This window comes from Gorilla gorilla, chromosome 6 (genome assembly GCF_029281585.2).
Source record: "Gorilla gorilla gorilla isolate KB3781 chromosome 6, NHGRI_mGorGor1-v2.1_pri, whole genome shotgun sequence".
NCBI classification, from domain to species: Eukaryota; Metazoa; Chordata; class Mammalia; order Primates; family Hominidae; genus Gorilla; species Gorilla gorilla.
The window spans coordinates 131,652,643-131,665,049 of NC_073230.2; the positions used below are offsets into that span (position 1 = coordinate 131,652,643).

The 12,407-nt window shown below is 36.3% G+C and overlaps 1 protein-coding gene across 9 annotated transcripts in view; it reads right to left on the reverse strand.

The window, feature by feature from the left end:
- The window catches only part of CADPS2 (calcium dependent secretion activator 2), a 568,074-nt gene that overhangs the window by 304,592 nt on the left and 251,075 nt on the right, over positions 1 to 12,407 (reverse strand). For all 9 annotated transcript variants that reach the window (XM_019031559.4, XM_019031557.4, XM_055347443.2 and 6 more), the window contains exon 4: positions 4,962 to 5,042. In XM_019031559.4, coding sequence (XP_018887104.3) covers positions 4,962 to 5,042 — 81 coding nt within the window. The remainder of the gene's footprint in view (positions 1 to 4,961; positions 5,043 to 12,407) is intronic.

Here is a 12,407-nt window from a genome sequence, read left to right on the forward strand (position 1 = left end):
CATGTGTTCTAATTAGGTCCTCTGTACAGCATAGGACCCTAGTGGTCTTAACCCATGGTATACACAAAAACAATATTTGCTTCTTTAAAAAGTTTTTCTCATTATTCAAATATAGTCACTTTTTCTTAAGCGCTCTTAACCTTCCATTAGATGACATCTGGGGTTCATATCACAGGATTGTTTCTCTAAGCTGATCTCTGCTACTTCCCATGCCCCACATTAATTTTAGGTTCTAATCTCAGCATCATGGCATCAAGTGAACTACTGGTTGTGAAGCTGGTTCCAAACCTAACTAAATCGTTTAAGTGTTTAAATGTTTTTGCTACAAATTAGAGCAGATTCAGTTATCCTTACCATATTGGTATTCTCTCTTCTTTTCAATTCAAATATGCCTTTGAGTGGGAGAAAAGGGAGGGAGTCTACAAATAATTCAAGAATTCTTCACAGCCCCAGATTTCTCACAAATATGCCAGCATGTAAGACTCAGTCATTTGATAGACATTCCCTGAGTGTCTGCTATGTGTTCTGCTCCAAGCCCCTGGATAGAACCATGAAGATAATGGACAAAGTCCTGATAGACTTAGTAAACAAGGAAATAATTTCTTCTGATAGAAAGTCGTAAGTGGCATGGAGAAAAAGTCTAGAAGGAGGAACACAGAGTGAGTGGTGAGAAGGGTTGCAGCTTTAAACGGGGTGGTAGGGGAAGGTCTCAATGAGAAGATGATGCCCTTTGAGCTAAAAGTGGATAAGGAAGTATGATGATTAATTTTTTTTTTTTTTTGAGGCGGAGTTTCACTCTTGTTGCCCAAGCTGGAGTGCAATGGCACAATCTCGGCTCACCGCAACCTCTGCCTCCCAGGTTCAAGTGATTCTCCTGCCTTAGCCTCCTGAGTAGCTGGGATTACAGGTAGGCACCACCACGCCCGGCTAATTTTGTATTTTTAGTAGAGACGGGGTTTCTCCATGTTGGTCAGGCTGGTCTCAAACTCCCGACCTCAGGTAATCCGCCCGCCTCAGCCTCCCAAACTGCTGGGATTATAGGCATGAGCCACCGCATCCAGCCCAATTAATTTTGTTTGTCAATCTGGCTAGGCTATGGTGCCCAGTTGTTGGATCAAACACGAATTTAAATGTTGCTATCAAGATATTCTTTAGACGTGAATAACATTTACAATCAGTAAATTCAGTAAATCGGATCACCCTCCTACATCTGTAGGTAGGTCTCATTCACTCAGCTGAAGGATTTATGACCAAAGGTGAAGGTTTCCTAAAGAAGCAGCAATTTTGCCTCAAGACTAAAACACAGAAACCCTGTCTGAGTTTCTCGCCTGCCAGTCCGCCCTACAGATTTCAGACTTAAGACTGTAACATCAACCCTCACCTGAATTTCCAGCCTGCCTACTTGTCCTATGGATTCTGGACTTGCCAGTGCCCACAGCTGTGGGAGCCAATTCCTTGAACGCAATCAATCTCTCTTTCTCTCTCTCCCTGCCCTCCCACACACACACACATATATATACACACATAACATGTATGTATGCATAACATCTACTTTTTAATATTATATACATATTTATTATATCTACCTAGATATTGGTCTAGATATATGAAAATACAGATATAATCTCCTATTGGCTCTGTCTCTCTGGAGAACCTGACTACAGCAGGGAGAAAGCCATGTAAATGTCAGTGGAAGTTCGCTGCAGGTGAAGAGTCAGGGCCAAGACCCTGTGGCAAGGAAAGGCAAGGAGGCCACCATCGCCAAAGTGGATTGAGCAAGGGCAAGAGTTTAGTGGAGGATAAAGTCAGAGGGGTAAAAAAGACCAGATCACACAGGACTGGGGTAACAAAGACCAGCTCACACAGGACTTTGCAGGCCATTTTAGGAACTTTTCTTTTTTTCTCAGCAACACAGGGAATCATCACAGATTTAGTGCAGAACATCACTGGCTGTTGTGTTAATGAGGACAGGGGTAGAATCCAGGAGACTGGCTAAAAGGACAGAACAATGATCCAGACAAGAGACAAAGATGAATGGACCACAGTGGAAAGGGAAGGATGGTAACAACTGTCACATTCTGGAAATACTGTGAAGGTAAAGATAAAGGATTTCCTGATAAGTTTTGCATGAGGTATGAGAAAAAGGAGTCAAAGATGATTCCAAGTTTTTTGGCCTGAATATCTGGAAGGATTGTACTATCAAGAACTGGCCTGCCCTGACCACTTGACTGAAAACTGTAACCACCCACCACCTACCTCCTACACTCCTCATTCCACTTTTTCTGATCTATTTTCTAAGTAACAATGATCACCTTCCATAATTCAATTACACGGCATGTTTACTCCTTATTGTGGGGCTATCGCAAATAAAATGTAAGCTCCACCAGGGCCTGGCAGAAATATTTTTGTCTCATTTTATCCCAATGTATCCCAAGTAGCTAAGACTGCACCCGGCTGTATAGTTGGTGTTCAATAAATATTTATTCAATTAATTTGTGGATAGAAAAAATGAGGCTCGAAAGTGTTAAGTAATGTGCCTACTATTATGTTTAGAAAATGGCTATCATGAATTTGGTCACAGGTCTTTCTGGCCCTGTACACATTTTGTTCACTACTTCCTAATTACCTCTTGGCTAAAGTACTAAAGTCAACATGTCTCTTGAAACAGAGATTTTGCCCTGTAGTTTCACTGTTATTATATTGTGTTGTTCTGTGAAGTGTGGGAGGGGGTGTTCCTGAATGCCAACTAATAGCTGTTTATTAACCACTCTTCTGGAATTATCAGATTGCAGAGGCAGCAGGATGTTAAGAGAGCGAGCCCAGGCTCTGGAGGCAAGGCCAGGATTTGAGGCCTGCCTCAGCCACTTATTTGTTATGTAATCATGGTGAAATAAATAATCTTGTCTAAGCCTCAATTTCCTCTTCTATAAAATTGACTTCATGATATCATCTGCCCTTACAAGGTTTGTAGGATTATTGTCAGAAAATAATTCAGCAAGGTCAGTCAATTGTTATTAGCCTTAAAAATATTTCATTAAGACGGCTTCACTTTGGTAAACTTGAAGTGGAAAGCAATTAAACCTGCTCAATCTATGTCAATATTTTCATCAAAAGGTATCCTATTTTTAGAGGTATATTTTGCTTTCCAACCCCATCAGCTTTACTTCTTTCTCCATGTTTTTTCCACTCTATCAACATCTCTGATGAAACCATTAGGGTTCTCTCAAGGAGAAGCCTTTGTGTGTTCATCACTAACCCTTTCTTCTGACTCAGCCCAGGAGTTTATGAACACACCTTCTTCTCAGTCATGAACCTGAGAATACGTCTGAGGCTCTTCTTCCAGTCCCATAACTCTCCAGAAAATCACTTAAACTTTATTCTAAAGCATTATATATGACAATGTGCCCAGTCTCAGGTACAATCTATATACAAGTAGGTAATTTTCAAATGCTGAACACAGATCCACTGTCCCTCCTGCTGCTGTCAGGCATATCTCTCCAGGTTCTTTGTTAGCTTTAGGTCTCAGAAAAGCAATTTCTTTTCCAGCCAGGCTCAATACAGGATAGGACTTGGCATTAAAATATTTTTCTTTCTAAAGGTTTCAGTAGCCTCAAGTTGCTTGCTTTCTACTCTATAAAATCCATATTCAAATCTCTAGAATGAAATACCACCTTTCTAGAAACCCAGAGGACAAAAATAAGGAATGCTATCCTTTCAATCACTGCCCTCTGTGCAAATGTAACTCTTTGGCCCCTAATTTATAGCACACTGTATCTTCATTCATCTAGAGATTCTTCCTCATGATCTAATTCCTGCTTGGTTCTTACAACTTACTGTCATTCTTGTTACCCAATTCTCTACATTTTTCTCTATTTTATTATTTATTTCTAATTTCTCAACTTTTCCTCTACTTTTTAATAAACACTTAAACAGTGTTAGCATTTAAAAAACATTATGTATTAATATTTACAAATACACATTTTCTTTGCAGAAGTACAAAAATAATTGTTAAAATTAGTATGGGATATAACTTCTTGAATGCTGGAAGAGTTCATTATCTTGATTTGGGAGGTGGCTACACAGGATGTATGCGTAAACATTCATTAAACTGTAAAATGAAGATGTGTGAAGTTTATTGTATACATGTTACGAGAGAGAGAAATAGAGAGGGAGACTATCCATCAAATACTGGAAGTTTTTGCTAAGCAGAAAGGAAAGGGAGAGAATCTTATGTTCAGAGCAATTAACAGCACTATAACTGCAAGTCCATTGAAAAGAACTAAAATTTTCACACCACTGAAGTAAGTTAATAAATTCACTAAAGAATGATTTAGACAGTTGGGTTCCATTCTCTCTAAAAACCTTAAGTACTAGAAAAAACTCATGCCTTTTGTCTGAAATTTATCTCTATTCACGATATACAGTGATCACACAAATAAAATAAGTACAATATGATGAATTTCTTGTATCAAACACACTTTATCTGCCAGATTGCATACTAGATACATAAAATAATATTTTTGCATGCATTTAGTCATTCAATTAAATGTTAGTCAGAACGACTATGTGCCAATAACTCTACTGTATACTTAGGAATGTATTATATGATTTTGCGGGGAGGAGTTTTTTCTCCCTGGTTATATTTTGCTTAGTAAAACATTAAAACTCTTCTAGATCTGGCAGTTTGAGAAACTCATGCATTGCTTTAAGAAAAGTCTATAAAAGTTATCATTAAAATTAAACAGTTCACATATTAAGGATGAATATGTAAAATGAATAATATGCTTCATTTAGATAACATGCTTTCAGATATTTGGAATTAAGAGGTCTATGTGTAGAGGAGAAAATGTTAAAATTATGCTGGCTCTTTTTTTTTTAACCTATACAAAACACTTTTTCAGCTCACAGAAATCTAGGTAAAGAAAGGAATGGAGTACAGTATGTCCAAGTTAATAATTTACCTTTGCCATTTTATCTGCCAATTGCAGCCGGCCATCAAGTTCCCTTCTGATCTGGGCTGCTTGTTCATCTGCATTATCCAGCTTAAAAATAAAACAGAAGTTACACATATGTAATTACTTAATCTATATACAGTGACCCACAGACTAAGGCAGTGACCCACAGACTAAGGCAAAGATTAAATGACTGAAAAATGTTTAATAGATTGTATCAGATATCTATTACAAAGAGAATACAGGAGGTTGTTCAATTAGATTGGCAGACCAGATAAATTTCTTGGGTGCTTTCTCATTGTGGTTTTGCTCACAAAACCACCAAATCAAGAAATTAGATTTCTTGATCATTAAGTCAGTCTTAAATAGTTCCAGAAAGATGAAGCTCTTGCTTTGTTCTTTCAAGTTGTCACCATGTATTTCTGGAGGGTGAGATACTAATGTTTCACTTCTTTTTTTGTACTTTAAAAAAACTCCCTTTGTTTTAATAATAAGTTTGTATTAGTGCTAAACTATAAAAGTACTCTTTGATTGACTGATACAACTTTCTACCACTTAAGTCTTCATATACTCCTCATTCTAATACCAGTAGACTAATACTGCCAAGAAATCCTTCCATTCTTTTAAGGATTGGCACCATATTAGAAATCCATTCTCCTGTTCTAAATTTGACTGAAAACAAGAAAAGTGTGCTCTCATCATTTTTTTTTAGAAATCTCCCATTTACATGGAAAATTATTTTCACTTCATGAACTAATCCTTAACTTTTTCTATAACTTATTTTAACTTTACTCATGATACCTTTTCACCCATTCACTCAATATTAGTCCCTTTATAAAAATGTTAAAGTGAGGATGTTAAGTGTTAATTTTTTCTTGACTTTAGTTTTTTCTCCTTTTGCACTCTCATCACGAAGAAGCCTGGACTGCACAATACACTTTAGTAAAGGACCATCTAAAGATTCGATTGAGTATAACATTAAACACCAAGGAGAAAACAGTTTACTTGTCACTTTCCCGAAGAACTACAAATTGACCAGGTTACATTTTTAAAAACATCCTCAAAGAGAGCCCTCAAAAAGATGAGTAGAAGCAAACCAGATTAACAGGATAGTGGTGGTAAGGTAATTTATATGAAGAGTCAAAAAAAAAAAAAGAGGAAGATGTTCCTATAAAAGAACACCAAAAGTCTGGAGGTGAGGAGGTAAAAGTAGACACACACAGTGGTTCTTTTGGAATGGGATACCAGAAGAGGCAGGGTGAGGGACAGGACTGGAGAGAGAAGCAGGGCAACTTCATAAGTTACTCTTCACAAGCCACATTAGGGAATTTGGAGTTAGTTCCAACAATGGGACTTCCTTGAGAGGTTTAAAGTGTAGGCGTGATATGATCAGATGTAAGCTTTGGAAAGGAAAGATCACTGTGTCTCTAGTACAAACAATAGGTCAGAGAGACGGAAGTCTTATTTTGTTTTCTTTAAAGATATACACAGAATGTTAAATTGAGGATATTCATGTTAATTTTCTCTTGGGAGAAAAACTATACAAAAGGCCTGAGACTACCTGTCTAAAATATGTTTCCAAGTTGATTTTTAAAAAACCAAATTCATTTTAAAATAAGTTAAAAAAACAGGCAAGATTTTCTTAAAGTAAATCCTTGTTATAAAGGAGTTTCTATGTCATCTCATAAAACTAACAAACTTAATTTTAATTGTTTAATATGATTCAAAATCAAACAAACAAGTTTCTCTTCACTGTGTCTAAAATCAAAATGATTAAAATTAAAAACTAACGTAATTATGAAGAAAAATAATATGCAATAAGTACATGTTCCAGGTTAACTGAAATCTCTCATTCCAAGCTCCTAAAAACTAAACCATAAGAACACTGAAACTGTAACAATACTTCAAATGCACTAAATGTAATATGAAATATATTATGATCTTTGCTTAAATGCTGATACATATTTCTTCAAAAGACATAAAAAGTTACTTGCATATAAAGAAATTATATTTTTTCTCACAGCTTCAACAAAAAATAGCATTTAATATCTTAAAACAAAAGGCCACAGTTTTTCAAACTTCACTAGAAACACTATCATATTTTTGTATCTACATCTCCAGATTAACAGCTCTTACTTAAGTGTAAGTGAAATTGTTTGAGTTATTTCTAAATTTTGGTAGTTTTGTTTGAAAGAGACAATTTACAACTACATATTTTTTCTTTTTGTGGAGATGGAGTTCTCGCTGTGTTGCCCAGGCTTGTCTTGAATGCCTGGGCTCAAGTGATCTTCCCGCCTCTGCCTTCCTAAGTGCTGGAATTACAGGCATAAGCCACCGCACCTGGTCTGTTTTTTAAAAAAATAATTAATGACTTGATCACATTTGTCTGAAAAAAAAGTAAGCAAAAAAACAAAACCAAACCAAAAACAATGTAGAGCCCTGGGACACTACATTGTCTTTTTTTTTTTTAATTTCAGATTTGGGGGGGTACAGTGTAGGATGGTTTCATGGGTATATTACATGTTGTTGAGGTTGAGGTTGGGGATATGGATGGTCCCATCACCCAGGTAGTGAGCATAGTATCCAATAGGTAGTTTTTCAGCCCACATTTCCCTTGGTCAATCATTCCCCAGTGTACTATTCCCATCTTTATATCTATGTATATTCAATGTTTAGCTTTCATTTATAAGTGAGAATGTGTGGTATTTGGTTTTATGTTAAGGTGCTAATTTGCTTAGGATAATGGCTTCCAGCTGCATCGACATTGCTGCAAAGAATATGATTTCATTCTTTTTTAGGGTTGTGTAATAATCCATGGTATATATGTGTGTATGTATATATAAAATATTTTCTTTATCCAACCCACCATTAATGGGCACCTATGTTAATACCAGGTCTTTGCTATTATCATTAGTGTGTCAATGACCATATGGGTGCAAGTGTCCTTCTGATCGAATGAATTATTTTTCTTTGGGTACATACCCAGTAGTAGGATTTCTAGGTGTAATGGTAGTTCTGTTTTAACTTCTTTGAGAAATCTTTAAACTACTTTCTATAGTGGCTAAAGTAATTTGGATGACCACCCATAGAATACAAACATTTGCTTTTCTCTGCAGCCTCACCAACATCTGTCGTTTTTTTGACTTTTTGATAATAGCCATTCTGACTGCTGTGAGATGGTATCTATCTCATTGTGGCTTTGATTTGCATTTCTCCGATGATTAGTGATGTTGAGCATTTGCTCATGTTTTTTGGCCACTTGTACATCTTTTGAGAAGTGTCTGATCATGTCCTTTTCCCACTTTTTAACTGGATTGATTTTGCTTAAGTTCCTTGTAGATATCTGTATATTAGATCTTTGTCAGATGCATAGTTTGCAAATATTTTCTCCCATTCTGTAGGCTGTTGGTTGACTCTGCTGGTAATTTCTTTCGCTGTGCAGAATCTCTTTAGATTAATTAGGTCCCACTTGTCAATTTTTGTTTTCACTGTAATTGCTTTTGTGGACTTAGCCATAAGTTATTTGCCAAAGCTGAGGTTGAGAAGGGTATTTCCTAGTATTTCTTTTAGAATTTTTAAACTTTGAAGTCTTACATTTAAGTCGTTAATCCACCCTGCGTTAATTTTCGTATATGATGAAAGGTAGGGATCTAGTTTCATTTTTCTTCATATGGCTAGCCAGTTATTCCAGCACCATTTATTGAAGAGGGAGTCCTTTCCCCATTGTTTATTTTTGTTGATTTTATCAAAGATCAGATAGTTGTAGGTGTGCACGTTTACTTCTGAGTTCTCTATGCTGCTCCATTTGTCTATGTGTCTGTGTTTGTACTAGTACGATGCTGTTTTGGTTACTTTAGCCTTATAGTATACTTTGAATCTGGGTAGTGTGATGTTTCTGGCTTTGTTCTTTTTGCTTAGGATAGTTTTGCCTATTTGGGCTTTTAGGTTCCATGTGAATTTTAGAATAGATTTTTCTAATTCTGTGAAAAATCATGTTGCCATTTTGATAGGGATAGCACTGATTCTGTAAATTGCTTTGGGCAGTATGATCCTTTTAATGATACTGATTTTTCCATTCCATGAATATGGAATATTTTTCCATTTATTTATGTCATCTTTGTCATTTTCTAAGCAGTGTTGTGTAGTTCTGCCTGTAGAGATCTTTCACCTCTTTGGTTAGATGTATTCCTAGGGCTTTTTGTTTGGTGTGTGTATCTATTGTAAATGGGATTGTGTTCTTGATTTGGCTCTCAGCTAGAATGTTACTGATGTATAGAAATTCTATTGATTTTTGTACTTTGATTTTGTGCTGTGAAACTTTACTGAAGTCATTTATCAGTTCGAGAAGCTTTTTGTCAGAGTCTTTAGGGGTTTTCTACATATAGAATATCATTAACAAAGAAAGCTAATTTGACTTCCTCTTTTCCTACATGGATGCATTTTATTTATTTCTATTGCCTGATTTCTCTGGCTAGGCTTCTAGTACTACGTTGAACAGGAGTGGTGCGAGTGGACATTCTTGTCATGTTCCAGTTCTCAAGGGGAATAATTCCAGCTCTTCTCCATCCAGTATGATATTGGCTGTGAGTTTGTCATAGATGGCTCTTATTTTTATATGTTTCTTCAATACCTAGCCTGTTGAAGGTTTTTATCATAAAGGAAAATTGGACTCTATTGAAGGCTTTTTCTGCATCTATTGAGATTACATGGTTTTTAATTTTGGTTCTGTTTATGTGGTGAATTATATTTATTTGCTTATGTTGAGCCAACTTTGCATCCCAGGAATACTGCTTGACTGCTGTGAATTAACTGTTTGCTATGCAGCTGGATTTTGTTTGGTAGTATTGTATTGAGGAGTTTGTGACTATATTCATTAGGGATATTGATTTCTTATTTCATTGTGTCTCTTCCAGATTTTGGTATCAGGATGATGCTGGCTTTGTAGGATGAGTTAGGGAAGATTTTTAAAAATAGTTGCAGGAGGATTGGTACCGGTTCTTCTTTGTACATCTGGTAGAATTCAGCTATAAATGCTGAGCTAAGAAGCTGCTGTTTCAGGGCTCTTTTTGGTTAGTAATTTTTAAATTACTGATTCAATTTCAGCATTTGTTACTGGTCTGTTCAGGTTTTCACTTCCTGCCTGGTTCAATCTTGGGAGGTTGTGTGCTTCCAGTAATTTATCCATTTCCTCCAGATTTTCTATGTAGCATATACAGAGGTTTTCAAAATAATCTCTGAGGATCATTTTTTATATTTCTTTGAGATATTCTGTAAATCCATCTTTGTTATTTCTGGTTACACTTGTATGTATCCTTTTTCTTTGTTAATCTAGCTAGCAGTCTATCAATCCTGTTTATGTTTTCAAAAAGCAACTCTTAGTTTCATTAATTTTTTGTATGAACTTTTACATGTCAATTTCATTCAGTTCTTTGCTGATTTTAGTTATTTCTTCTGCTAGCTTTGGGGTTGGATGTTTTCCTAGTTCCTCCAGGTATATTGTTAGATCGTTAATTTGAGATCTTCCTAACTCGTTGATGAAGGTGTTTAGCACTGTAAACTTTCCTTTTAACACTGCTTTAGCGGCATCCCAAAGATTTTGGTAAGTTCTGTCTCTATTTTCCTTAATTTTAAGGAAGTTTTTGATTTCTGTCTTAATTTCATTGCTCACCCAGGATTTATTCAGGAGAAAATTGTTTAATTTCCATGCATGTTTATACAGGTCTGAGAGAACTTCTTGGTATTGATTTCTACTTTTATTGCCCTGTCGTCCAAAAGGATGCTTGGTAGTATTTCAATATTTTGAATTTATTGAAACTTGTGTTATCACCAAGCATGTGTCAATCTTAGAATATGTTCTGTGTGCAGATGAGAAGAATGTATATTCTGTGATTGTTAGATAGAGTATTCTGTAGATGTCTATTAGGTCCAATTGGTTAAGTGTTGAGTTTAATTCTGGAATTTGACAGTTTTCTGCCTGGATGATCTAATGCTGTCAGTGGGGTGCTGAAGTCTCTGACTATTAATGTGTGGCTAAATTTTTTTTTAAATTTTATTATTATTATTATACTTTAAGTTTTAGGGTACATGTGCACAATGTGCAGGTCAGTTACTATGTATACATGTGCCATGCTGGTGTGCTGCACCCATTAACTCGTCATTTAGCATTAGGCATATCTCCTAAAGCTATCCCTCCCCCCTCCCGCCACCCCACAACAGTCCCCAGAGTGTGATGTTCCCCTTCCTGTGTCCACGTGTTCTCATTGTTCAATTCCCACCTATGAATGAGAACATGTGGTGTTTGGTTTTTTGTTCTTGCGATAGTTTACTGAGAATGATGATTTCCATTTTCATCTATGTCCTTACAAAGGATATGAACTCATCATTTTTCATGGCTGCATAGTATTCCATGGTGTATATGTGCCACATTTTCTTAATCCAGTCTATCACTGTTGGACATTTGGATTGGTTCCAAGTCTTTGCTATTGTGAATAGTGGTGTGGCTAAATTTTTTCACAGGTCAAGAAGAACCCATTTTATGAATCTTTGTGCTCCAGTGTTGGATGTGTATAAATTTAGGATAGTTAAGTCTTCCTGTTGAATTGAACCACTTTTCATTATGTAATTCCCTTCTTTGTCCTTCCTGATTGTTATTGGTTTCAAATCTATTCTATCTGATATGAGAATAGCAGCTCTCACATTTTTTTTATTTTCCATTTGCATGATAGATCTTTCTCTACCTCTTTGAGCCTGTGGTGTCATTACATGTGAGATGCCTCTCTTGAAGACAACAGACAGTTGGTTCTTGTCTTTTTTATCTAGCTTGCCACTCTATGCCATTTAAGTGGGGATTTGAGACCATTTACATTCAGGGATAGTATTGATATGTGAGATTTTGATCCTGTTATTTCGTTAGCTGGTTGTTTTTGTAGACTTGACTGTGTAAATGTCTTATGTTGTCTGTGGGCTGTGTGCCTAAGTATGTTTTTGTGGTAGCAGGTTTTGGTGTTTCATTTCCATCTTTAGCACTCCTTTAAGGACCTCTTGTAAGGGTAGTCTAGTGTTAATGAATTCCTTTAGTACTTGCTTATCTGAGAAGTATTTTATTTCTCCTTCACTTAGGAAGCTTAGTTTGGCAGGATATGAATTTCGTGGTTGGAATTTCTTTTCTTTAAAAAAGCTAAAAACAGGCCCCCATCCTCTTCTGGCTCGTAAGGTTTCCACAAGAGATGTGCTTTTTTTTTTTTCTCTCTCTTTTTTTTTTTTTTTTTTTTCTCACTCTGCTGCCCAGGCTGGAGTGCAATGGTGCAGTCTTGGCTCACTGCAATCTCCGCGTCCCAGGTTCAAGCAATTCTCCTGCCTCAGCTTCCCAAGTAGCTGGGATTACAGGTGCACATCACCATGCCAAGCTAATTTTTGTATTTTTAGTAAAGACAAGGTTTCACCATGTTGACCAGG